General features: G+C 35.4%; 2 protein-coding genes across 4 annotated transcripts in view; one reads left to right on the top strand and one right to left on the bottom strand.

Moving 5' to 3' along the window:
* LOC109489317 (OX-2 membrane glycoprotein-like) overlaps nucleotides 1–17,207 on the bottom strand; it is a 29,096-nt gene extending 11,889 nt beyond the window's left edge. The window contains exons 1-5 of one of the 3 annotated variants that reach the window (XM_034658302.1): nucleotides 17,056–17,207; nucleotides 7,975–8,313; nucleotides 6,991–7,290; nucleotides 2,608–2,707; nucleotides 750–840 (exon numbers count right to left, since the gene is read on the bottom strand). In XM_034658302.1, the coding sequence (XP_034514193.1) occupies nucleotides 753–840; nucleotides 2,608–2,707; nucleotides 6,991–7,290; nucleotides 7,975–8,313; nucleotides 17,056–17,119 (891 nt within the window). In that variant the 5' untranslated portion in view covers nucleotides 17,120–17,207 and the 3' untranslated portion in view covers nucleotides 750–752. The remainder of the gene's footprint in view (nucleotides 1–749; nucleotides 841–2,607; nucleotides 2,708–6,990; nucleotides 7,291–7,974; nucleotides 8,314–17,055) is intronic. The other 2 variants (XM_034658296.1, XM_034658308.1) reach the window with 2 other exon arrangements.
* A 10,369-nt stretch (nucleotides 17,208–27,576) lies between these two features.
* Nucleotides 27,577–27,808, top strand: part of SLC9C1 (solute carrier family 9 member C1) — a 79,386-nt gene continuing 79,154 nt past the window's right edge. Inside the window, exon 1 of the mRNA XM_034669712.1 lies at nucleotides 27,577–27,715. Within this exon, the coding sequence (XP_034525603.1) occupies nucleotides 27,577–27,715 (139 nt within the window). The remainder of the gene's footprint in view (nucleotides 27,716–27,808) is intronic.

Here is a 27,808-nt window from a genome sequence, read left to right as displayed (position 1 = left end):
TAAGGAAAAGGATGGATTGTATATAACAGATGTTAGGAAATCTGGCTTGTTATATGATGACATTTAACAATATATGTCATTCCTACATTATGTACAAAGGTTGAAAGACCTAAATATGAAATAGAAAAATATGAAGCTAATAAATATGATTATATTTTATGAACTTACGTGAACGATGACTTCTTAAATAGGTCCCCAAACTCAAACTGTCAGGTGAAAAGTTGATGGATTTAACAACATTGAAGCATTAAAGATTTATGTTCTTTTAATGATATAACTGAGAAATTTAGTAGAGTGGTGCCAAATAGGGAGAAGTAATCACTATCTAGTACATAAAGAATCTAGAATATAAAGAATTTCTGCGAATACAGACAACAAACCAGAAATTACATGAAGATATAGATAAGAACCTCACAGAAAGGGAAGCCTGAATGGCTAAGAAGTATATGAAGATATGCTCATACATATTAATACTCAGAAAAAAACCCAAAAAACAAAATCAAAGCAGTCGTTCAACTGGTGTTGGTTAGAGGGGTCCTGAATCAGGGAACAAATAGAAACATTCAGTCATTAATATTAATACAATTTCACTTGAACCCACTAGTTCATGAAACTGGGTTATATAAACAAATCTTTGTTTCCCTTTTATTTTTGAAATGGTAATTGCTGCTGCCAAATGGATGATTTAATATGCAGGGCTAAGTCTTAAATTTGAAGTATGTACAATGACAGCAAAATCACACACCTACCAATTACCTGTGTGCAGGAAGAGAGTGGCTCATTAAGGATTCCACATCGGGCTGTCTCAGCTGGGGCGTGGATTCTAACGCATTCTCTGACCTATAGGTATGAGGACATTGATAGATCTATAAGATGAAGACAGCCCAAACACTCCCCCTAATGGCAATAAATCATAAAAGTATTCTATGAATAAAAAATTGGGAGGTTCAGATCTCTCTAGAGATTGATCAAAATATCTTCAATGCTTAATTCAACATAAAAATACTCCATTAACAGAACTTGAAGGTTATTTCTACCCTATAATAGTGAGAGTCATAACTTACGATTTGTCCTGTTGAAGAACATACCCACTACACTCCCAAATTTGTACCTCTGTCCTCATTGGCTCTGTAAATTCCAGATTCATATACAATTGACGTATTCTCCCAGACGTCAAATAGGCATTTAAAAATTAACCTGTTCAAAACAGAGCTCTTGATCCTCCCTCAAAATTTGTTCTTCCTCTAATTTTCCCCCATTTATAAAAGGTTTCTTCGATCTATGCCAGAATGTTTAGAATCATCAAGATAATTTCCTCCTTTTTCCCTTTACCCACATCTATCCAGCTGCAAATCTTGTCATCCTAAACCTCTCCCTAATTCCTCAATTCCCAGTGCTCCCACCCTAGTCCAGACCACTGTTGATTCCACTCTTGACTGCGGCAATCACCTCTTTAAAATCCTCCTTTCGTCATTCTTGAAATCTAAGAAACTTTGTCCACATTCCAGTGAGAAAGATCTTTTTAAAGTGTAAATCAGATCCTTGTACCCCCTTGTTTTAAATACTTCAATAGATTGGTATTGCAAGTAGTAAAAATCCCAAACACCCTTCAAGGCCTGAGGGCCTTAGCTATCTTAAACCCCATCTTTATTTCCAAATCATTGCTCTATGCACACTGACCTCATTTTGTCTTGGAACACACCAAGCTCATTCCCACCTTGGAACCTACAATAACTCTTCCTTTTTTGTCTGGAATACTCTTCTCTGGGAACATCACTCGCAATTCTTTTCTTACGCAGGTCCCAATTTAAATGTCAGCTCCTTAGAGTGACCACTTAATATAAACTAGTCCCATAGTCTCTTTCAATTACATTGTTCTGCTTTATTTTTTAAATAGTGTATATCACCACTCAGTGTTCTCTTGTTTCCTTGTAACTTTTCATTGACCACCTCTTCCTATTGAGACATCTGCTTCTAAAACTTGTCTTAGTTGTGTCTGTATTGTCTTCACTGAGAATAGTGCATAGCAATATAGGCATTCAAGAAGTATTTGTTGAATAAATAAACAGGTATTTTATCACATTAGTCCTGTAAAGTAGGACCACTTCCATCTTACTGTGGCTTTGTGAGGTACGGTTATCTCAAGCTTCCACTCTCAGCCTTGTTGACCACGCAGTGGATCCCCTCCCACCAGTCGTCTGAAGTTCACATGCTCTCCCCTTCAAAACCTACTCTAAAGGAAGAATCTTAAGCTCAATTTACCATAAGCATACATGACTAACAGCCTACCTTTATAACAATCCCAAGTAGGGCATCATTTGACCAAGGATAAACTCCTGACTGCAAGAATTACTAAGTAAATGGAAAAGAGTTTTCCATCATCATTCTTTCCCTGACAAATTTTGCCAAAGGCCTTGTAATGCCTTTTTTTCATATTTAAAACTAGCCGTATTTTAATCAGCACGGCAGGCCCCTTGCCCAGAAGGCAGGCTGAAAAATCAGGAAGCCGACATCCCTAAGGTCCCTATAAAACAAGTGGAAACTGCCTGTGACCTGCACCCTCGAGACAGCAGACTGAGACCTATCATAGGTAGTAAGGCAACTTACTTTTTCTTTCTCCAAAGAAGGACAATGACCAATGAAACACATAGCAAAATTACGAATGGACCAACTGTACGCAACCAAATATAAGAAGAACCAAAAGTACCTGAAAGACACAAACCACAAACGTGTTCTTTGTGACTAGACTTCATTTCCACACATCGCACTGCCACTTTGGCACTTTAAATCATCAATGCTCTTTTGATTTGCCATTGCTTTGTTGACATTCAAACTGATACTATGAGATTATCTGCCATAATCAATTTTATAAAAGAATACACTAATGTGTATTCAAATTGAAGACAGACAATATTTAATACCATTTTACAACACTCAAGTATAAGAGAAAAAGATAAAACCACCTAAATAGTAGTCAACAAAAGAAAATGTTTAAGAAAAATATAGTCACAACGAAATAGTACTCAATTACTAAAATGGAATTTTCAAAGAATCTGTAAAAACCTCAGAAAATAAATTTATAATGAAAATAATTAGTATTTAAGATTAATGTGTTAAGCAATGTGATAAGCATCTCATAAAGATTATTTACATCAACTGAGTGAGTACGATTATTAGGTACAAATGGGAAAACAGAGGCTCTGAGATGTTAAGAAAATTGCCCAAAGGTACATAGCGATTAAGTGGCAAAATTGGGACGCAAGTTCAGTTCTGTCTGATACTAGAGCCTGCAGTCTTATGAAAAAAACATATTATGAAATTTTAAGTATCAACACCTTGTAGCAGCTATTTTGACCATGGTGTTCCTAAATTGTATTGCAAATCCACTTCTTTTTATGTAGACTTCTGAATATAATTTACGTTTTTCATTGCAACATAAGTTTAACCAAAGGTCATCATGATTATCAATGCTAGTTCTTAGATATAATATAAAAATGAACCTATACACTTTGTGGATAGACCTCAAGGAAATGTGCACTTACATTAAATGGAATGGATTATTGTGCATTTCTGTATTCTTAGGTCTGCTTCTGGTAGATTTTGAGGCCCTCTTTCTGATTGAGGTCACTTTTCTGTTCATTGTAACCTCTTACTTCTTTTTAATTTGCTGCTTTCAATTTTTCATTACCATTGAAGAGAAATTCTTGCTAGCAATTACTTCTTCCCTGATACTATTAGGAAAATCCATGCGTGAAAACTTGTGCTATTTATTTTTGACTGTTCAGACATCATTTTGTCTCAGCTTTTAGTTTGAACTATGTTCTTTTTCAATGAGATACTACAAAGTTCATTCAGAACGGGAGAAGGAGGCTGAATGGGCCTAAAATGTGAACAGAGCCCTGAAGTCAGCAATAATAAAGCATGGGAATAAAGGCTCTCTAGAAGATTTCAGTAGAATCAGGAATTTATATGCCTAATATGTGTTGCAAAGCTAAGCAAGGAAGAATTCTCTTCTAAATTTATAAGTTACTTCTTTACAGACATTTGTAGCTCAGTGAGAAGTGAAGTTAACATAATAATCCAGCTAAAAGATTGATGGGAGGTACATATGTTATTCAAGGGGCATATTCTAATCTCATGATTTGGGGAAATTTTCTGGGGAAAAAAGGAGCTGATTAACCTCAGTTTCAAGAAATACACATAACAAAAATATTTACCTCCACTCCTTCCTAAGACTTCATTAAAATTATAGTAACAAAAATAAAATGATTAAATGAAGAACAAACAGAAGAGTGATCTTCATTGGCAAGAGATTTCAACAAATTTACAAAAGATGTAAAATGGATAGAGGAACAGCGTATGAAAGTGTAGGATGAGAGAAGCTGCAGGCTCATGAATGCAAAGAGCAGCTTACACCTGCAGAGACAGCCCTGCAGAACCTGGAGAGCATTAGAACTCAGAGGGCAAAAGGAGGAGGGGAGAATCACAGAATGAAACTTAAAACAGTCGAAAGCACCCATTTCCATATCTGAAATCACATTTCTGGAGAGCCAGGTGTGCTTAACTCTCAGCCAAAAAAAAAAAAAAAAAAAAAAAGAGAGAGAGAGAGAAGAAGGGGCAGTTAAGTAATTTAATGAAAATACCGGAAATAACTAGGGTAGAGGGTCAGAGGCCCAGAGAACAGGTCCTCTGCATTCTGGCTTTTGGAGTCTGCTGGCTAACTGTAGAAAGCAGCAGCCTGCTTTCTATAAACAAAAGTCACTCTTTATAAGATACAATTAACCAAATAAAGATTCTATAATCCTCCAGTCAGGGCTCACTAGACTTTGAATAAAGCTTGTAGTCAAAATGAGAAAGACTGAGTAAAAGAAACAAAGAATTAAAATGACAGGGAGCACCTGGCTAGCTCAGTCAGTAGAACATATAGACTCTTAATCTCAGGGTTGTGAGTTCAAGCCCCACATTAGGCATAGAACTCACTTAAAATTATAAATAAATAAATAAATAACAGTTGGTAGTGGGTCAGGGGGAGAGTGGAAGAGATAATTAAAGAAAGAGAAGATAATTACAACACTTCTGAATTATTATTCCCAGATAGATTTGATAAGATATTACTTTCATAAATCAGGAAAAACTGGGTATGAAAAAAAATTAAATCAATTTTAATTTATAAAATTAATCTTAAGTTATAAAGCAATTCAAAATTATAAACCTGATTGTCAAAAGAAGGAAAAATTGAATGAAAGGGTTTAAAGTTAATTTTTAAAAATCTCCCTGATATTACGAAGAAAAGAAAAAGAGACATATTTTTTAAAAGAAGAAAATAAAAGTCAGTTGAAATGTTTTAATGCCCACTTCATTGAGGCTTATAAAAGAGAGTAAGTTAAGTGAACGAGTGGGAAATTCTCAAAGAAATGAGAGAATATTCAGATTTGAAGGATTTGAGCCTCCAAATTGAGTGAGCTCACCAAATGCCAATTACATTGAAGTATTAAAAATAAGATTAAATACCCTAAAAATAGCACTAGGAAGTTTCAGAACTCTAAGGATAAAAAGAAGATACGATATTATCAAAGAGAAGATATAGTAATATATACTATTACTATTATCTGATTGACATTTGACTTCTCAGCAATAACAACGGATGATCAAAGACAATGGAGGAATACTCTACAAGATCTGAGGGCAGAAAGGTGGTTAAACTAAAACTGGAATCAGAAACCCTGTAAAAATGTACTTCAAAAGTTGAAACATTTTATGACCAAAAATATTAAAAGAATTGGCCATCTGTACATCTTCACTAAGGAAAAAACTAAAGAGAATTCTTTAGGCAGAAGAAAAATAAAAGTTTGAGCTAGGCAAAGAAATAAAAAACAACAGAAAGGATAAATCTAAAAGAATATTACTGTGAATAACAGGAACAACAACAATAATATATTTTTGCCATTTAAATATATGTAAAGAATTAAAATGAACAAAACATACACCTGAAGCTAATATGACATTGTGTGTCAACTATATTCAAACAAACAAACAAAAATTTAAATAAATAAATGAATAAATGAAATGAAATGCACAAAATGACAGCACAGAGACTGGGAATTCATAAAAACTCATTGCAGTATCTGAAAAGTAGTAAAAGTAATAAATTATATTAGTCTTTAATAAGTCAAGAGATGTATGTTGCAGTCTCCAAGTCAACCACTTAAACTATACAGGAATGTAGAGTTAACAAATTAATGGAGGAGGTAAATGAAACAAAAATAAATAACCCTAGAAAATTCAGGAAGAGAGAGAAAGGGACCTAAAACAGGTCAAATAATAAAAAACAAATAGTAAGATGGTAGGTGAAAACCCAAATATACCAGTATTTACACTAAATAAATAGAGAAAAATGCTCCAGTGTCAAAGATTAGGTGAAATATAAAAACAATTATTTAAATGTTATAGGAAATTGTACTATATAAATACAGAAACATAAATATATTTAAATTATTACTTAAATTTTTAAAGAGATTCATACCTTGCTTAACTATGGCTTTGAAACAGAGGGTACAACTGGCCAAGCTTGGGTGGAAGATAAGCAAGAAAAAGTGGGCATCTAAGAGAGACTTTGTATGGTGATAACACAAGTAAGTTTTACCACACTGTTGAAGGTCGCAGAGGTAATCAGCAAGAGAACTACACTGGGAAGAAAGGAACTATATTGGCAGGAGGAAAGTTTGAAGGAGATATAAATGAACCAGGTCTTCACTGACTGTGGCAGAAATTCAGTGGAAAGCAGTTAAAGGAGATCAATTAAAAATTTGCCATTTAAGAACAGTTAACCTTGGAGGCAGAACGGTGATAGAGAATGTTTTCATCACTTGATTCTTTTAACCACGCATATGTATCACAATGACTTAACATTTCTAAAAATAGATGAGTACTGCACACTTCTGATATGAATTTTTAACACATTTCCCCTTGTTTACTATTTCTTCTACTTACATTCTTGTTTGACTGACAAAGGGACAATCTTCTCTTCATTCCTTAGAGGATGATCCATGCGCACAGTGAGATATTGGAGACCTAGCGACCTCACAGTCTCCAAGGAGATGTTGTACATTTTAGTGATGGTCACCGTGCCATTTGGGTTCTGAGCAAGGTATTCCTCTGGTGGATTAATCAAGACTTGTGATGGGAAAAGAGATATTTGAGGAACAGGTTTTCCCACAGCTGAATAAATAAATCTAAGAACATCTTCAGAGTCAAGATTGGACTGCAGTTCAGTTTTTAATTCAGATACAGCTGAGACAAAAAAGGAGACACAAAATTAAATACAAAAAATATGTCATACCAGATTTCTAAGGTGTTAAAGATAGACTTCCCCAAATACTTATATGATGACAAAACGTTGAAACGTGTCCCTTTCAGACACCTCTCCTCAAATTTTGCAAAACCTCACAATTCCATCTCTTACACCTACTATCCTCCAGTTTAAGAGAAATGCTTAATAGCTCCATTTTCATTCAACCTTAAAATTACCTTCTATAAACCTTCAATACTTTAAATTTCCAGCAAAATAATGAGGGGACATTATGATACTATCACTAGTCCTTCAACATTTTGTTAATTCTTATTTTTTAAGTCTTCTTTCCTCTTTCATTTTCTCCACTCTCTCTGTTTCTTTTCCTCTCTTTCCCAATGAAAATTCTGATGCCATTCATGAGCATGATCCACCAGATTAAAATCAGTGCAGTGTAAAAAGTTAGATGAGAGGTCAGAAGACCTAACTCTTATGCCTGGTCTGGCACTGTGTGAAAATGGAAAAGTCATGTAACTATCATTGGCTTCCATTTTTTTTCTTCTGGATAACAAAAGCATGGGTGACCTCTATTACAATCTTTCCTTCTCTAACATTCTTTCTCTGGACCTTAACCTTGAAAGACCACATTCCCCCAAATTTTGACTCTACATAAAACATGGATATACCTATAATATTAAGGCAGATTTGTCCACCATGGCTGCCATGTGGGAACACATTAAATAGACATTTGTAGCAGGCTTCATCTTCAAATGTTACTTCACGGATAGTTATGAATGAAGAATTGGGTTCGATGACTTTACAGTGCAGTCGATCTCTGTATGGTGGAAGGATCTTTTCTCCATATATACTGCTATATGTGCCAATATTTTGTGGCAAAGAACCTTGAATCTTCTGCCAGGTAATTTGCACAACATCTGCTGGAGTTGTTAAATTGCAGAAGATGGTCACATTTTCTCCCAATATAGCTGTTTTATTATTTTTATATTTTATTATGTGTGGAAAATCTGAAAATAAAACCCAGTATGAATTAAGAGAAATGTACTTTCATACTACCTTGGACTTACCTCTATCATAGCACTTACCTCTCTGTTTTATAATTATCTTTTTATATGTGTCTCTTTCCCACTAAAAAATGAACTTTCCTATCTTCTTCACTATTCATAAGTAGTTTCTAAAAGTGTCTCTGGCATACACTACCTAATCAATAAATATTTATTGAGTACAAATATTGAAACATAAATTAACCAACACAAGTAATGATAATTTTGATGAATTTCTGGAGGTTGAGTATGAATGAGCTTGAGGGTGAAGAACTCGTCAGGGCTCCAGTTTTAGGGAGGACCTAAAATTCCATAGGTTTCACCAGCATGATCCGCTCTAGTTTCCTATAGTGAAGAGCCGAAAAAAATCTCCTTATATCTTTGGCAAGGGAAGGGGAAAGTAACCATGTTGAAATAAGCCCAGGCCACTTTCTGTTAAAGAAAAACCTACTCTCCAGGGAAAAGAGTTTACCAGATCCTTATCTTACATAGGTAGAAGGACAACAACCCTACTCTGGTTCCCTTTAGCTTTCTTGTCTTATCTAAGGTGGAGAAGGAGGAGGAAAAAAGTAAGAAAACTTGTGAAGGTCACAGCCAAAGGTCATAGGCCCACCAAAAGAGTGAAATTTAAACATAAGATTTTAAAATACTTCCCTTCCCAACTCTTCATCACCACATCAATAGAGCTCCAATATAATGACAATGGATTACAGCTGAAATGGTTGCAAGTCCCAGACTTTTACTAACAAAGAGTTCTTAGGAAAATTCAATATCAGCAGAAGAGACAAAAACAAAAAAACTACGCGACTTTGAAACTCTTGATACCTAGACTTACAATAAACAGTAAACACAACCCAAATCCTTGCCAGATTAACATAAAACCCATGCTAAGGCTCTACTTACCTTGGTTCTTATTATCTGATATATCAGGTCTGGATTTCAACAAAAAAATTATAAGGCATGCTAAAAGCCAAGAATAAAAACAGTCTGAAGAGACAAAGCAAGTGTCCAAGCCAGACTCAAATATATAACAGATTTTGAAATTATCAGATGGAATTAAAATCAGCTATGATTAATATAGGAAAGACTCTCATGGAAAGTTGACACATGTAAGAACGCATGGATAATGTAAGCATAAACATGGAAACTTTAAAAAGAATTAAAAAGAAAATGCTAAAGATATTACAAGAACATAAAACTATAGACCAATATCTCTTATGAACATAAATGCAAAAATCCTAAACAAATATTAGCAAATTGAATCCAAAAAAGTATTTAAAAAAATATACTCCATGGTCAAGTGAGACTCATCCCAGGTATGCAAAGCTGGTTCAACATTTGAAAATCAACTAATGTAATTTATTTAATCAGCAGACTAAAATAGAACATATTTGATGATCATATCAATAGATTCAGAAAAAGCATTTGATAAAATCCATCACCAATTCATAGTAAAACTTGGTACACTAGGAATAGAGGGGAACTTCCTTTACCTGATAAAGAATATCTACAGAAACTTACACCTAGCAAAACTCGAAGTTTTCCCACTGAAGATCAGGAATAAGGCAAGGATGTCCCCTCTCACCACTCCTTTCCAGTATCATACTAAAACCTCTTCCTAATGCAATAAGGCAAGAAAAATAAATAAAATGTATGCAGATTGGAAAGGAAGGCATAAAACTGTCTTTTTTCACAGATGATATGATCATCTATGTAGAAAATCAGAAAGAATTAACAAAAGAAATTCTTAGAACTAAGAAGCAATTACAGCAAAGTTGTAGTATTACAAGGTGATTATCTAAAAGTCAGTCACTTTCCTGTATATCAACAACGAACAAGTGGAATTTGAAATTAAAAACACAATACCATTTACATAATAAGCAGCCCCCAAATGAAATACTTAGGTATAAATCTAACAATGAGTATAAGATCTATTATGAAGGAAATTATAAAACTCTGATGAACAAATCCAGGAGGAATTAAATAAATGAGAAATATTCCATGTTCATGGATAGGAAGACTCAATATTGTCAAGATATCACTTCTTCCCAACTTGATCTGTAGATTCAATGCAACCCCAATTAAAATCTTAGCAAGTTATTTATGGATATTGACAAACTGTTGCTAAAGTTTGTGTAGAGAACTAAAAGACCCAGAATAGTTAACATAATATGGAAGGAGAAGAACAAAGTTGAAGGACTGACACTACTTAACTTCAAAATTTACTCTAAAACTAGAGTAATCAATACAGTGTGGAATTGGCAAAAGAACAGACCAATAGATCAATGGAACAGAGTAGAGAGTCCAGCTATGGACACACATACATATGGTCAACTGATTTTTGACAAAGGTGCAAAGAAATTCAATGGGGAAAATGATAGACTTTTTGACAAATAATGCTACTGGGACAACTGAGTGTCTAATTATTTTCCTAGGGCTGCCATAACAAATTACCACAAACTTCATGGCTTCAAACAGTAGAATTTATTTTCTCACCGATCTAGAGGTCAGAAGTCCTAAATCAAGGTGTTTTGGACTCTTTCACCTAACCCAGGGTGATTTCATCCTGAGATCCTTCCTTTATCTGAAAAGACCCAATTTCTAATAATATCACATTCTGAGATTCCAGATAGACAAGACGTGGGGGGAGGAGGGAGGAGGCGGGAAGGTGCACTATTCAACCCACTACAATATTGATATGCTAAAAAAAAAAAATTGAATACAGACCCCTAACTAACAAAAATTAACTCAACACGGAGTATAGACCTAAACGAAAATGCAAAAGTACAAAACTTAGATGAAAACATAAGACAAAATCTAGGTGATCTTGGGTTTGGTAATGTGTTATTAGATACAATACCAGAAGTATGATCCATGAATGGAAAAATTTGACAAGTTGGACTTTATTATAATTAAAGACTTTTGCTTTGTGAAAGACAATGTAAGGAGAATATAAAGCCAAGCCACAGACTGCAAGGAGGCATTTGTAAAACACATATCTGATAAAGGACTTTGTCATAATTCATTCAGGCTGCTATATAACATAAACTGGGTAGTTTATAAACAAGAGAAATTTGTTTCTCACAGTTCTGGAGGCTGGAAATCCAAGATCAGGGTGCCAGCATGGTTGTGTGAGGGCTCTTTTCTGGATCATAGAATTCTTGTTGTGTCCTCACATGGTGTTAGGAACTAGGAAATTCTGTGGATTTTTTTTTTTTTTATAATCTAATTTCATTCATGAATGTTCTACCCTCCTGACCTACTCACTTCCCAAAGGCCCCACCTACTTATACCATAACTTTAGAGGGTTAAAATTTCAGCATATGAATTTTGAGGGGACATAAACATTCAGGCCATAGTAGACTTGTATACAAAATATATCAAAAAACAATTTAAAAAACGAGCAATCTAATTTAAAAAATAGGCAAAAAATCTGAATGGACACGTCACCAAAGATCTATAAATGGCAAATAAGCACGTGAAAAGATGTGTGAAATCTCTTGTTGTTAGAAAATTGCAAATTCAAACAATAATGAGATTCCACTACACACCTATTAGAATGGGAAGAAAAAAAGAAGCAATACTAAATGTTGGTGAGAATGTGGAGCAGCAGGAACTCTCATTCATTGCCAATTGCAATGCAAAATGGTACAGCTACTTTGCAAGACAGTTTGGCAGTTTCTTACAAAACTAAACGTACTCTTGCCACGGGATCCAGCAATTGTACTCTTAGGTATTTACTCAATTGATTTGAAAACTTATATCCACATAAAAACCTACTTGTAAATGTTTATAGCATCCTATTCATAATCACCAAAAATGTAAAGCAACCAAGATGACTTCAATACGTGAATGAGTAAACTATGGTACATCTATACAACAGATTATTGAGCCATGAAAAAAAATGAACTATCAAACTACACACACACACACACACACACACACACACACACACCCCATGGATAAACCTTAAATGCATATTGTTAAGTGAAAGAAAACAAGCTAAAAAGCCTACCCATTGTGTGATTCCAAGAGCATGCCATTTTGGAAAAAGGAAAATTATAGAGACAGCAAAAAGATCAGTGGTGACCAGGGGTTTGGAGTAGGGAGAAGAGTTGCATAGGTGAGACACAGGGGATTTTTAGGGCAATGAAACTATTCTGTATGATACTATAACGGCTGATAAATGACGTTATGCATTTGTCAAAACATATAGAGACTTACAGCACATAAAGTGAACCTTAATGTATACAATTAAAAAAATTATTTAGAAGACTGGGGATGCCAAGGAGTGCAGACTGAAACCTGAAAATCTAACTGTATTATAAATGTATCTTATGTAGACATAAGAGTTGATAGTATGTACACTTGATATGATGTAATTAAAATGGCATTTTACCTCTGTGGTCTTCCTCCCTCAAATCCATAACAGGAAGTCAAGGCATGAGAAAAAGATCAGACAAATTCTACAAAATACTTGACTAGTCCCCTGAAAACAGTCAAGGTCATCAAAAACAAGAAAAATTCTGAGGTAACTGTCATAGTTAGGAGGACCCTAAGGAGGCATGAAAAATAAATGTAACGTGGTGTCTGGGGTGGGATCCTTAAACAAAAAAAGTTAAAAGTCAAGAAATACGACTAAACTGTGAACTTTAGTTATGAAAAATATATCGAATTTAATTTATTAATTATAGCAAATGTACCATACTAATGTAAGATGTTAATAATAGGGAAAACTGAGCAAGAGGTATAAGGGAACACTGTACTATTTTCTCAGTTTTTCTGAGAAAATAAGCCTAAAACTGTTTTAAAAAATAAAGTCTTTTTAAGAAATCAATTATATTTCTATATATCTTCAACAAACAAATGGAAAAAAATTGAAAATGCCATTTACAATAGCCTCCCTGGGTAAAAAGAAAGAAATACATAGGAAAAAATCCACTGAAGGATATATAAGACCTCTTTACTGAAATCTAAAAAATATATCTGAAAAAAAATAAAGACTTGAATAAGTGGAAAGATATATCATACCATAGTTAAGAAAAAAACCCATAAAGATGTCAATTCTTTTCAAGCTAATGTTTAGATTCCATGCAAATCTAATAAAATTTCAAGCAGGTTTTTTTTTTTTTAATTCTGGATTTGACAAGCTGATTCTAAAAAAGCCAAGGCAATAAACTGGAGACTTACTATCCAGATATAAAGCTAAAGTAATACAATGTGATATTTATTCAAAGATAAGGAAATAGATGAAATACAATGAAATGGAGTCAGAAATGGTCCCTCACATATATGGTCATCTGATATATATGACAAATGGAACAGAGAATGCATACGTGTGGGGAAAAGATTATCTTTCCAATAAATGATGATGTGTAAATTAGATATCAATGTGGAAAAAATTATATATTTACTCCCATCTAAGACTAGAGACAAAAATCCATTTCAAATGCTTAAAAATGTAAATGTGAAAGATAGAATACCACTTCAAAAAAAAGTATTGTAGAACATCTATTCGGCTGGAGTAGCGAACGATTTCTTAAGTAGGGCGTATGCATCAACAGTTATTTGATGCTTTATTCCTTTTTGAGGAATATGGCATGATAAAAAATCAGAAGTGAAAGATTGGCCTATTTTAATATTTAATAACTGCAGTCTATCAAATGATACATATTCAGAAGTAAAAAGAGAACCCATAGAGTAAGAGATGTTTGCTATGCGTATATATGACTAAGGACTTGTATTCTACAAATCAGTAAGACAAAGACAGACAACTCTATCAAAAATTGAGCAAGACATATGAATTGCACATCATACAAGAGAATGTCTAACTGACCAATAAACATATTTAAGATGCTCAACTTCTTTAGTCATCAAAGAAATGTAAATTAAAACCCAGACTACACATGCACCAGAATGACTAACATGAAAGACAAACAATACCAAATTTGGTGAAGATAATGTAGAAAACACAATTCATTCACACTTTGATGGGAGTGTAAACTGAAAAACCCTTTGGCCTTACAGTTGATGGTACTGTAATAGCATTGTATGGTGACAGATGGCAGCTACACTTGTGATGAGCACAGCATAACACATAGAATTATTGAATCACCATGTCCTACACTTGAAACTAATGTAGCATTGTGTATAAACTATAATTTTTTAAAAAGCTGAACATAGGCATATCCTATGATCAGAAAAAACTACTCCTAGATATATATCTAATAGAAAGGCATATATATGTTCTTCAAAACATATGTACAAAAATGTTCATAGAAGTGCTATTTGTAATAGTCAAAACCAAAAAATTACTCAAATGTAAATCACAGAATTGATAAGTAAGTGATGGCATTTACACAATGGAATATTATACTCCAATGAGATTTAATAAACTACATCTACTCTCAACAATATAGATAAAACTCACCAATATGTTGTTGAGCCAAAGAAACTAGATACGAGTGAATAAATGCTAAATGATTACATTTACAACAGATTAAATGAATCTATGGTGTAAGAAATTTGGAGCACTGGGTGTTATACGCAAATAATGAATCATGGAACACTACATCAAAAACTAATGATGTACTGTATGGTGACTAACATAACATAACAAAAAATTTAAAAAAAAAGAATAGATGTAACTGGATGATGGGCATTAAGGAGGGCACGTGATGTGATGAGCACTGGGTGTTATACGCAACTAATGAATCATTGAACATTATATCGAAAAGCATACGTTGGCTAATGGAATGTAAATTAAATTTAAAAAAAAGAAAAAATAAATTTGGATAGTGGCATTCTTACGAAATGAAAGGAAAGGGGCATGATTAAGGATTTGGGATGCTGTTAATATTTTGTTCTTGATCTACACTGGATATGTTGGTGTGATCATGAAAATTAATCAGACTGCATACTTATGTTTGTACACTTTCCTGCAGGTCTGTCTTACTTAAATACAAAGGTTAAAAAACAAAACAAAACAAAAAAAAACACCTCACCTAACTTACTCCACTTCCCTCATATTATGTTCTGTTTTTCATCCACTTCTCTTGGTTTTTATATTCAAATTATAAACAAATTTTTTAAAAATATTTTTCAAAAATTCATTGATCTATGTACACAACATTGGAGAATATTTAAATACATATAGCATGTTTTTTGTATAAATCGTATTTCATTTGTGAGCAAAAGACCTGTGATGATGTCTTACCAATTTTAAGAAGTCTGCTAATTTTAAGAAGTATGGTTTTAAAGCAATCATTTGCTTTTCTGAGCCTTAGGTTTTTCATCTGAAAAATGGCTTTAATGATACCTGACTAACAGGCTATTGTGAGTGTTGAATAAGAAAATGTAGATATAATGACAGTTGTAAATTACCAAGACATTTCGGTGATCATGGGTGGTGTGGTCCCTCCCCCAAAGAAAGACTCACTACAGGTTTCCCTTGCTATCTGAAAATAGAGTGTTCCTGTGAAACCTTTCATAAACCCAAATGGTTTCAAGTGAAGAATATTCTCTGCTTTCTGAAAGTTGCAGTTACATTAGTTTGCTTTTACAAAGGACCTACATTAGTACAGGAGGGACTTTTTGTAAAAGCAAGAGTCCTCTTCAAATTTTTTTTGGTTAGCAACAACGGGTACTAATGTAGGTCATTAATAAAAGCGAAGTGATGTAACATGAACCTTTAGAAAGTGGGGGATACCTGTAACACCTGATGAAAGTCTAAATGGTAACAAATAAGCTATCACTATTTCTGTAACAATTTCTATAATTGTGCTTGCCACATCTCTTTATAATTATTTGTCCACATGCTCATCTCCCCCACTAGATTCGGAGTTACCTGATGTCAGAACCAGCCTTCTCCATTTTGTTTTTTAGATGCTAAAGTAAGTTAAGAAGAAGTAACACTCATGCATACTGGTTTCCTCTTCCTGTCATGCTTCTTTCGTCCTCAGCATGCGTCACTCCCACTCAGCTTTTGATTGAATTATCTAATTGAATTCAAATGATACTTCTACCAGGAAAAACTCCTTCACTAGAGGTAATCATGATTTATTTTCTCAACTAAATTCCTACAAAAGATTAGTGACTGCCCTTACCATGAACCCAACAGATTTTAGATGGAATTGAATTACATATCTTTAATCAAATATTTTTAAATGACTAGAAAATATCAGGACTTGAATATTTATGAAATCCGTGATGTTGCAGGAATACCTTAGTTTGTAATGATAAGCAAACCCACAAAGGAAACAATGACCAGACTTAACAACATAAAAATGAAAAACCTCTTAGTGACCAAAACAAGTAAAATTCAAACTTAAAACGCAAATGGGCTACAAGTAATACTGCAAAATAATGAACTCACTAAGTAACTAGCTAGCTAACTCAATTGCAAAAAGCCCATTTGCTTCCAGCAGGTCTGTGGCCTGTCTTATGTGAGCTACTTGGCTCACTCCAGAAGGAATGCTTATTACCTTTCTTTTGTTCTGTTTCAAATATGCTCACTTTTTCAAATATGCTCAACTTAAACTGTTTGCTAGTTGCCAACAACTTGGATAATCACATGATTCATTAACATGCAGACTCAAACATAATGCTCTGCTCCCCTAACTTCACAAAAGTGGAAAGACCACCCTGGTATTTATTTGCCATTGATTTCCAGCCACAAAGCATTTGCAAGAAAAAGTGAAGCATTACCTGATCCTTGTACCCAGATGGGAAGCATGAGGAGCTGGAGAATGAAGTGGAGTGGAAAGCCCATGAAATTTATAAAATCTTCACTAACACGTGGAGTATTTTACTCTCTAACTGGACTTTAGTTCTGAAATGGCATTCTCTTTTAAATTTCTCACCAAACTTTGTTACTAATTAACAAAGTCCTTTAAAACTTTCCTAATGTTGGGGCGCCTGGGTGGCACAGTGGTTAAGCATCTGCCTTCTGCTCAGGGTGTGATCCCAGCATTTTGGGATCAAGCCCTACATCAGGCTCCTCCCCTATGAGCCTGCTTCTTCCTCTCCCACTCCCCCTGCTTGTGTTCCCTCTCTTGCTGGCAGTCTCTATCTCTGTCGAATAAATAAATAAAATCTTAAAAAAAAAAAACAAAAAAACCTTTCCTAATGTTAAAACAAAACCAAAAAACGCTCCTCATCTTGCAGCCTTTGTGGACTTTGGCTGCTCAGCTCCAGTTCTGTTGGAATCTCAGGTCTGTGCATGTAATTTTCAACATTATGTGTCCCTGTTCTGTAGCTGTCATAGATTCACACACAGGCTCGGAAAACTTACCTGCTAACTTGCAAGAACATTTAACTAGCTCTTCTATTGAGAGTGTTATTAACTTTTCCCAGTCTTTCATATCCTGTTATTTTGTGCATAATAAAATTCAAACTAATTCATCCACAGTAAGTGAGGTCAAGTGAAAAGACTGCTCTCCACAGCAGTATGCTGTGTTTCTAAAAATCATTCCTTTGACATCTAAATCCCCATGATCATCTGCTCACACTGAAATAGGATATTCAAAATATAAGTTTCTGTAAAATCGTTCGTTTCAAATTAAGTGCTGTTTTTGTATTAAAATTTTAAAAAGAACACACACAAATTACTTTCATCTTTCTATAAACTCCTCCCCTGAATAGTACTTTAAGTAGGAGGAAAGTACTCTTTACCTAGAGCTTTTGTTTGTGTTTTTCTCTTTTAAATTCCAACAGTCACTTACTTGTTTATTGACATTTTATATATACAAGCTCATATAAGGTTCCCTATCTTGCTGGGATAGTGCAAGAGCAGTGTTCATTCACTACCAGTTCACAGAACACTTTAACAATGAACATTTGAAAGTAAGGATTTTTTCCCTCCTGCACTTCTGTTATTGCTGGTTTCATTCGATTCAATGTATTTTTAATTTCCCTTGAGACTTCCTTTTAAAAATTTTTATTTATTTATTTATATTTATTTATTTATTTATTTGGGGGAGGAGGTGCAGAGGGAGAGAGAGAGAGAAATCCTCAAGCAGACTCCGCACTGAGCATGGAGCCAGACATGAGGTTGCATCCCAGGACCCTGAGATCATGACCTGAGCCAAAATCAAGAGTCGGATGCTCAGCCAACTGAGCCACCCAAGGCCCCCCAGGACTTCCTTTTTGACTCCTGGATAATGAAGGGTTTTTTTTTTTTTAATGTTTTCTGTATTTGGGGGGTTTTCTGTTACTTTCCTATTATCGCTTTTTGTTTGATTCCGTGTGGTCAGGGAATATACTCTTTCCTGATAAGGTTTGTTTATGGTCCAGGATATGGTTGATCTTGGTATATATTCCACAGGTGCTTGAAAAAAACCATGTATTTTGCTGTTTTAAAGTGGCATGTTCTATAAATATTCATTAGATCCTATTGGTTGATGGTTTGTTGAGTTCTTCTATGTACTTGCTAATTTTCTGTGTAGTTGTTCTATCAGTTTTTGAGAGAGAGGCAATAATTGTGGATTATATCCAACTATAACTGGGGATTTGTCTATTTCTCCTTTCAGGTCTATCATTTTTGCTTCGAATATTTTGCAGCACTGTTGTTTGGTGAATACATGTTTAGGACTGTTATATCTTCTTAGTATAGTGACCATTTTACCTTTATGTGCTTTCCCTTTCTGTCTCTGGTAAGTTTTGTTTTTTTGTTGTTATTGTTCTGAAACATATTTAATATAGCTGATCCTGCTTCCTCTTAACTACATTGCATGCTATATCTTTTTCCATAATTTTATTCCAACCTACCTATATTTCTTGTATTTCTGTAATCAAAGTGAGTCTCTTGTAGACAGCATATAGCTTAGTCATGTTCTTGTTTGTTTGTTTATCTATTCTACCAATCTCAATCCTTTAATTGGTGTCTATAGATCATTCACATTTAATATAATTTTTATATTTTTAAGGCTTACGTTTGCTATTTTATTTTTTTGTATTCTGTTTGTTCTCTATTTTTTCCTCTATTTTGTTTTTCTGCCTTCTTGTAGGATACTTGAAGACTTCCTGTAATACCATTTTAATTTATCTATGGTGTTTTGAGTGTGTCTTCTCAAAACTTTCTTTTTTTTCTTAAAGATTTTATTTATTTATTTGTCGTAGAGAGAGACAGAGAGAGCATAAGCAGGGGGAGTGGCAGGCAGAGGGAGAAGCAGGCTCCCCAATGAGTAAGGAGCTCAATGCAGGACTTGATCCCTGGGATCATGACCTGAGCTGAAAGCAGATGCTTAACTGACTGAGCCACCCAGGTGTCCCTTCTTAAAGCTTTCTTAATGGTTATTCTAAATATTATGCTATATATGTATGTGTATTTATGTATAATGTAATACATAAGTGAAGATATCTGTAAATATGTGTGTGTGTACACCTTATTACTGTTCGCAGGTGTCAACACTTTAGCTGTCCTAGGGAAGTGTAGAAAGCTTACCTCCCTTTACATTCCTTTACCCTTTTCTACTTATAATGTAGTCATTTTACACATTGCCTCTATATACATTGAGAACTACATTTGGCAGTGTTATAATTTTGCTTCAACCATCAAACATAATGAAGAAAACTCTAAAGGAGAAGGTCTATTGTATTTACCCATAAGTTTGCTTACCATATTCTTTCTTACTTGCTGATGTTCCAAGATTCCTTATTTTATTATATTTTTTTCTGCTTAGAGAACTTCCTGTAGCCATTCTTTTAGGGGTAGCTCTATTGGTGACAAATTCTCTCAGTTTTCCTTCATCTGCTAGTGTCTTGATTTCTCCTTTTTTTTTTGTGGAGAATATTTTCCCTGGATACAGATATAGGGTTCATAAGTTCATCTTGTTCAGCACTTGAAAATGTTGTGGCTTCCGCAGTTTATAATAAGAAATCTGCTGTCATTTGAATAGCTTTCCCCCATAAGTAATACATCACTTCTCTATAACTGCTTTTAAGCTTTTTTTCTTCATCTTTAGTTTTCTGAAGTTTAACTTCTGTCTTGAGTTAGATTTATTTGGGTTTATCTTATTTGGACTTAACTCTTCTTCTTGACCCTGTAGGTCTGTATTTTTCCAAATTTGTGAAACTTTCGATCATTATTTCTCTGAATACTTTTTCTGTGCCACTTTCTGTATCCTCTCCTTCTGGGATTCTGAAGACTCAAATGTTAGATCTTTTTGCTTTAGTCCCACATGTTCCTGAAGGTGTGTTTATTTTTTTTTCAGTCAATTTTTTGGTGTTTTTCAGAATTGGTCATTTCTGTTGTTCTCTCCTCAAGTTCAATGATTTTTTCTCCTGTCTTCTCCATTCTGCTATTGAGCCCATTTGTTGCTTTTTAATTTTTTCATTTATTACATTTTTTATTTTTGAAATTTCCATTTGGTTTTTCTTTATATCACTTTTTTGTTTTTCTGTTACTTTTTTCCTTTGCCCGGAGTTTCTATTTTTTTCATTAGTCTTAATGTACTATAACTATTCACTGAAGTGTTTCTTTATAAAGATTTTATTTATTTATTCGACAGAGATAGAGACAGCCAGCCAGCCAGAGAGGGAACACAAGCAGGGGGAGTGGGAGAGGAAGAAGCAGGCTCATAGTGGAAGAGCCTGATGTGGGGCTCGATCCCATAATGCCGGGATCACGCCCTGAGCCGAAGGCAGACGCTTAACCGCTGTGCCACCCAGGCACCGCTGAAGCATTTTTATAATGGTTATGTTAAATTCTTTTCATGTAATGTTAAAATTTGTGTCATGTTGGATTTTGTGTCTGTTTATTGTCTGTTTTTTAAGTTGGAATCCAGTTTAAGTCTTGGAGCACAATGGATAATTTTTAATTGACATCTGAACATTATGGATAGTATAAGATTCTGGACCATATTTAAATCCTGTGTTTTACAGTCCTCCTCTAACACTGCTCTAGCAAAAGTAGGGACACTATCGTGTTACCGGCAGGTCAGGATGGAAGCTAAAGTTCTGTACTCAGTCTTCCCTGACATGGAGCTAGGGGAAACTATGTGTCTCTATTGCTAAGAAGCGGTAATGGGGTACCCCTCTTTTTCCTGCTCCTGCATGGCTTCCACTTATACCATAAGAGGTAATAACCTTTTTATATCTGGATGATGGTGAATGCCAAACTTTTTATTTGTCTTCCTCTGACATCACCCCACTGAGGAGGGCAAGGGTAACTTGTTGGGGTGGGAGTGGAAGTCCAAGCTCCAATATGGTCTCCACTGAATAGCAGGGGCCTGAAGTGCCTCTTTACTGCAAGGTGGGAATAAAATTCCTAGTTCCAACTAGACCTTTTCTGATGCCACCCTTGTTGGTAGGTATGGGAGTGGGGGCAGGGTTCTGGCACCTTGTAAAGTCTGGCATGGGTCAAGTGTAGGCTTCCCACTCAGCTCTTGCTGATGTGTGTATTTGTTTGTATGTGAGGGAGGGGATGGGTCAAGTTTTCCTGTGGAGTTTGGCTGGAGTAAAGCAGTTATTGGTAAACATTTTCTGTCTTGCTACACTGCCCCACTCTTGGTCATTTGGCTAGAGAGAACAGGCTTTTTCTGAGGTCTTTTAAAAATCTGTACTTACTGGCATTTCCAGGTGTCCAGCTTCTCTAGTACCCAGCCTGAGATAATTGAGGCAAAAGAAAACTGCAACAACTCATCTCAGTTAGTTATTCAGGTTTCAAGTTACCCATCTGGCCTCCCTTCCTTATCTTGAAGAGTCTTCTCATGCTTGTTTTATATATAATGTTCAGGGCTTTTAGCTGTATTTACTGTGAGGGATAGGAAAAAGTACAGAGACTCCATCTTTCGGAAATGGAAGTCTCACATAATTCAGTTTTTAACAACAGGCAACATACTTAAATAGGCACTTCATAAACAATTCAAGTGGTCACTATATACATGAAAAGATAAGTGCTCAACATTCATTAGTTAGATGAAAATTAAATCTACAAATATAATAATACCAAACATCCAACAGAATAACTTTTTAAAAAAGATTGTCAAAGCCAAGTATTGGCAAGATTGGTAAGAGTTTAAATTGGCATAATCATTTTGGCAGTATCTACTACAGCTATATTTTGCATCCCCTTTGACCCACTGATTAGCTCCTAGATATATATATATATATACCGAAGAGAAATGAATTAAAAAGCTCATCAAAAGAAATATACAAAAAAGGGGCACCCAGGGAACTCAGTTGTTTAAGCATCTGCCTTTAGCTCAAGGTCCTGGGATCAAGCCCTGTGTAGGGCTCTCAGCTCAGTGGGGAGTCTGCTTCTCTCTCTGCCTGCAACTCCCTCTGCTTGTGCTCTCTTTCTCTCTCTAAAAAAAATAAATAAATAAAATCTTAAAAAAAAAGAAATACAAAAAAATGTAACAGAAGCCTTATTTGTGGTAGCCAAAATTAAAACCAATTCAAATGGTATCAACTCTAGAAAGGATAAGTAAATTATAGTAATCTTCATAAGATTAGATGCTATACAGCAATAAAAAAAGAAAGAAGAAAACTATGTCATGGTTGAATCTCACAAAATAATAATGAGTGGAAGAAGTTAGGGACAAAAGAAAACATATTATTTGGTACCATTTATAAGAAATGTTAAGAAAAGCAAAATATTGAAGAGTAATAGACATCTAATTAAAGGTAATTCTGGGAAAGGGATACTGACTGGACAGAGGTACAGGAAATATTCTGAGTTGTTGAAAATACTTTATTTTTTTTTTTACGCTGTAGTTTCATAGGTTGATATATACATGAAAATTAATTCAGTTGGAAACTTAATACATGTGTGTATGCATGTGTGCATGTGCTTCTGCTAGAACTTAACAAAAAATTTTTTAAAGCTTTTCTTCCATTTCACTTTATAATACATTCTAACGGCCAAACACTGGACATCCTAGGAATCCAGAGTCACTGATCTTTTGAGATCTTTTTTTTTTTTTTTTTAACCACACCTTCTTCAGCTCCCTGGTCTTTCTACCTTAATTTCCATTGTTATTTTCTATTGACTATTTAACTTCCTTAAGAAGACGACAGTCTTCTACCTGTTTATCAAGATCCGTGATATGACTCCAATGCTCACTTTAGTAAACAACAGAAAATATCCCAAATATATCATAGTATTTCACAAAACTCCATGTTTATGTAAGCTTAGTTTACTTTATCTATCAAAATTTGCTAAGACATTACCTCATTTATGCCAATCTCTAATTCTCAGGAAAAAGTCCATTATTTCCTTGCACAAATAATTGTTGGTTTGCATATTTGGGAGCTTTCCAAGTGAACTCTGAAACTGGCCCCTATTTGAAGAGCAAGGCGAGAGTGAGGAAAGAGGCCGCCACTCCAGATTGGTAGGTGGCAGGTTAAATAAGCAAGGGAACTTGCTCACAAGGCTTGTTTTAGGCAGTGGCAAGATATGTAGATCTCCGCACCCACCTGCCAGAGTCCTAAAAATTTATATAGAAGGCTTACCTGGGTTCCATCACACATACTCTTCAGATAGTCTCAACATACATTTCTCTCTTAAGGCTTCATTCTTGAAAATGTGTCCCCCTGTGGGAACAGTGAGCAGAATATACTCCAAGGATAGGGGAGGGAGTGAGGAGCCTGGGTCCAGCTTAATGGTCAACCAGTGGCCACATCCTCTCAATGACCTACTCCAACAATGACCAACATAACTGCTTTCATATACACACTGATGGGAGAAAAAGAACAGAGGCCAGACCTTGCTTCGGCTCCAGGTCTCCAGGCAGGATTCCTGAGGCATACAGATTACAACAGTCCTATAAAGAAAGGGGGGGTGTAATCAGAAGGGGGAATGAAACATGAGAGACTATGGACTCTGAGAAACAAACTGAGGGCTTCAGAGGGGAGGGGGGTGGGGGAATGGGATAGGCTGATGATGGGTGGTAGGGAGGACATGTATTGCATGGTGCACTGGGTGTTATACGCAACTAATGAATCATTGAACTTTACATCAGAAACCAGGGATGTACTGTATGCTGACTAACATAATATAATAAAAAAAGATTAAAAAAAAAAAGATTACAACAGCCCCACAGTTCCCCCAAAGACTTCCTTTAATGTTTTACCACTATAGTTTTGCTCTTGTTAGTGCTACTTCCCTCTGATAACCATAAACACGCCCCTCCCCAAGATATATATTAGCAATCACCTGTCAAATATAGAGCCCGCTAATACACATTTGAAACGTCTCATAACTAATGTTTTACTAGACAACAATAAAAGCAACCTTATCTTAACAATAGCTAGCCGTTCAAGGTCTTGGAGACCTTGCTTTTAATACGCACAAATTCCTTAGAGACTTGCACTATCCCTAATCCCCACTAACTAAAAAGTATATAATCAGTCACTCCTGGAAATCCAGTGCAGCTCTTTCAGCCCATGGGTCCTGTCCCCCATCTATAAAAAAGCACCATTTTTTGCACAAAAAGTCTCAAGAATTCTTTCTTGACAGTACACTGGTGGCCCCACATGACATACTACACTATTGATAACCGTCTTCCTCATTTCTCTCTGTATTCTTGAAGGCTCCCATGTATATGGAAATAACACAGATAAGGTGATTTTTATTTTGCCTGAGACCCATATTTCTTCACGAAACTCATCCATTCAACCAGTTCCCACCTGTCTTATTAAGGCTCAAATCCTGTTTCCTCTGGAGAAACTACATTGACCATCTCAGTCAAAAGTGATCATGACCTTGCTTCTACTGAATGATTATAGTACACCAGCTATGCCACTCTTGCAGCATTTACTATGCACTGAAATAATTCTGAAGGGACATGAGTTAAACATGTTTTTTTAAAAATTCATTAACAATTATTAGTAGGGGCGCCTGGGTGGCACAGTGGTTAAGCATCTGCCTTCGGCTCAGGGCGTGATCCCGGCGTTATGGGATCGAGCCCCACATCAGGCTCCTCCGCTGTGAGCCTGCTTCTTCCTCTCCCACTCCCCCTGCTTGTGTTCCCTCTCTGGCTGGCTGTCTCTATCTCTGTCGAATAAATAAATAAAATCTTTAAAAAAATAATTAGAAGTAAACAGATTTTAATATTATCAAAGAAGGAGAACTCTCTGCCCTTCAAAGTCCTTCTAGCCAGATCAAGAATCAAATTGACATGAGATAAATTAACAGAGAAAATCAAACTTAATTTCATAGGTACAGGGAATCCTTGCAGACATGGATATTCGAAAGAGAGTCAGGCAAAATGAGGTATATATGTCACCCAGAAATAAGAAGAAGGGGGTAGGGATGTGGGACTTCAAAGGGAAGGAAAGTAATTCCCGGGAAGATGAAAAAGAGTAAATGTTTGGTAAACAAATATTTGCTGGGCCATTTAGGAAAAAAATGGGACATAGAGGACTTTGATCAAACAGGCCTTGCTAGGTTCCTCCCTATCTACCACATCTAGTTCCTATTAGGATGTAGTTACCTATGGTGATTTCTCTTTTCCTAGAGGTCCTCTATCTAAATTTTTATAAGCAGTTAAGGGAGAGGTAAAGAGCTTTTTCTGAATTGGCTGAGTTTTGATTGCTTTTTTTTTAAGCTTTTATTTATTTATTTATTTGAGAGACAGCAAGGGAGAGAGAGAGCACAAGCAGGGGGGAGAGGCAGAGGGAGAAGGAGATGGATACTCCCTGCTCAGCAGAGAGCCCTGGGAGGTAGGACTCCATCTCAGGACTGTGGGATCATGACCTGAGCCAAAGGCAGACACTTAACCAATGGAGCCACCCAGGTGCCCTTTGATTGCTTTTTAACTCAAAATAATCTTCATGCCAAAGTGACCTATTTGGGGATGACTTGACTTTGGTCCCTACAATATTATTAAACTTCTTAGCTATAAAAGGTGGACTTCACTCAAAAATGAAAGGAGTCGCAGACAAAAAGCATCAATAGGTTTTAGTATATAAAAAATTTAATTAATAATGTTGAGATTTTTAAAGAGCATAATTAAAATTTAAAAAGGCAAGTAAGAGATGAGAGGAAATCACACACAGTAGATATTATAGAAACAATCATGACTAATTATTTATTTTCCACTGAATTCCACTTAAATAAATCAGAGAAAATAAAGGGAGAAATACAGTTCCTTTTCCTTGTAGTATTGGGGTGGAATTAAGTGGGCCTGGAGAAAGAGATGAAACACAAAGAATGGAGAATAAATATTAAAAAAATCTTTAAAGTAAATATACCTTTCTCGTGAGAGTATATAGTGATTACTTCATCTGCTAATCTAATTCTAGCTCTGATAGAAGATAACTTGCATGTCTCTCAGAAACAATCTCGATTTTCATGTCTTTAAAACATTGTGTGCACTTTATCACTTTTGAAAGCTTTTCTTAGTTTCCTTGACTGACCATCTCCCAAATGGATTTACATTGCTAACTTTGCGAAAATAATTTCCTTTGGCAAAGTGGCTTAATGGCCACTACAAGACCACTTATGAAGTCTGTGAAAGGTTCTCTGTGGCCCAGGTAGATAATTTAATCAGCTGTTCTCCAGTACTTACTTCTGTCTTCAGTGGATTCGCCTTTCACTTCCCCACTCTATGATCTCTCTTCTCTACACAAATCTTTTTGTAGGCATTGAAATAACTTCACAAAAGCTTTGTGTGAGTAAAATTATAAAGAGGTATCACATATGCCAAGTATCTAGATTTCAAAATCATTACAAAATGTCTCCTAAAATATTTTATGATGATAATGGAAATATGAAAATTGGCTTTATGGTAATATCACTAAGAACTTCAATTAAAATGTCCTTTACATAGTATGCTTAGGAAAAAGACATGAGTATATTATTATTCCTAAAAATTTCCCCACATAAATGTTCCAGAAGTGAAAGTTCACCTAGCCTGTTCATTCTCCTATAGGTCCCAAATAGTCATTCTCTCTCTGTGTTTTCTAATCCAGCAACCTGCCTCCTCATATTTCAAAATCTCTACCACCCTGTCTGACCCAGAAAACCCACTTCTAGAATTCTAGGAAAACAGTGCCCATCGGCTCTTTGCCAGAAATCCATTGTTCCAAAACTTTAAGGTAACATAGCAATAAAATCCTCGGAGTTCCTTTTCACCCTATTTATCTATTAATATTTTTTAAACAAACATGGCCTTAAGACTTCCAAGGTTGCCTTGGTAGTAAAGGGGCAACGGGGCTGAGCAGCATCTTCCGGTGTATTTCATCAGCCAATCAAGTCAGGAGTTATTGAACCTGAAACCAATGGGTGCAGACCAGGGGCGGGGCTTGGAGCAAGTAACGGCCGGCGAGGTTGCAGTTGATTGTGGCTGTTCTGGGGTGAACAGAATAGCCAGCCTCTACTTCTCACTACCCCAGGATACTCCTCCTGAGGTTCTAGACGGTGAGCCCTCCCGCAGTTTCTTTTTCAGGAAGTTGCCCTTCCCCTCTGGTACTTTCCTCCCTCAGCCTTCCCTTGGAAAGGAGTAAATGCTCC

This window comes from Ailuropoda melanoleuca, chromosome 1, assembly GCF_002007445.2.
Source record: "Ailuropoda melanoleuca isolate Jingjing chromosome 1, ASM200744v2, whole genome shotgun sequence".
NCBI lineage: Eukaryota > Metazoa > Chordata > Mammalia > Carnivora > Ursidae > Ailuropoda > Ailuropoda melanoleuca.
Note: the sequence above shows the minus strand (reverse complement) of the source record. Positions and strands in the feature narration are given on the sequence as shown.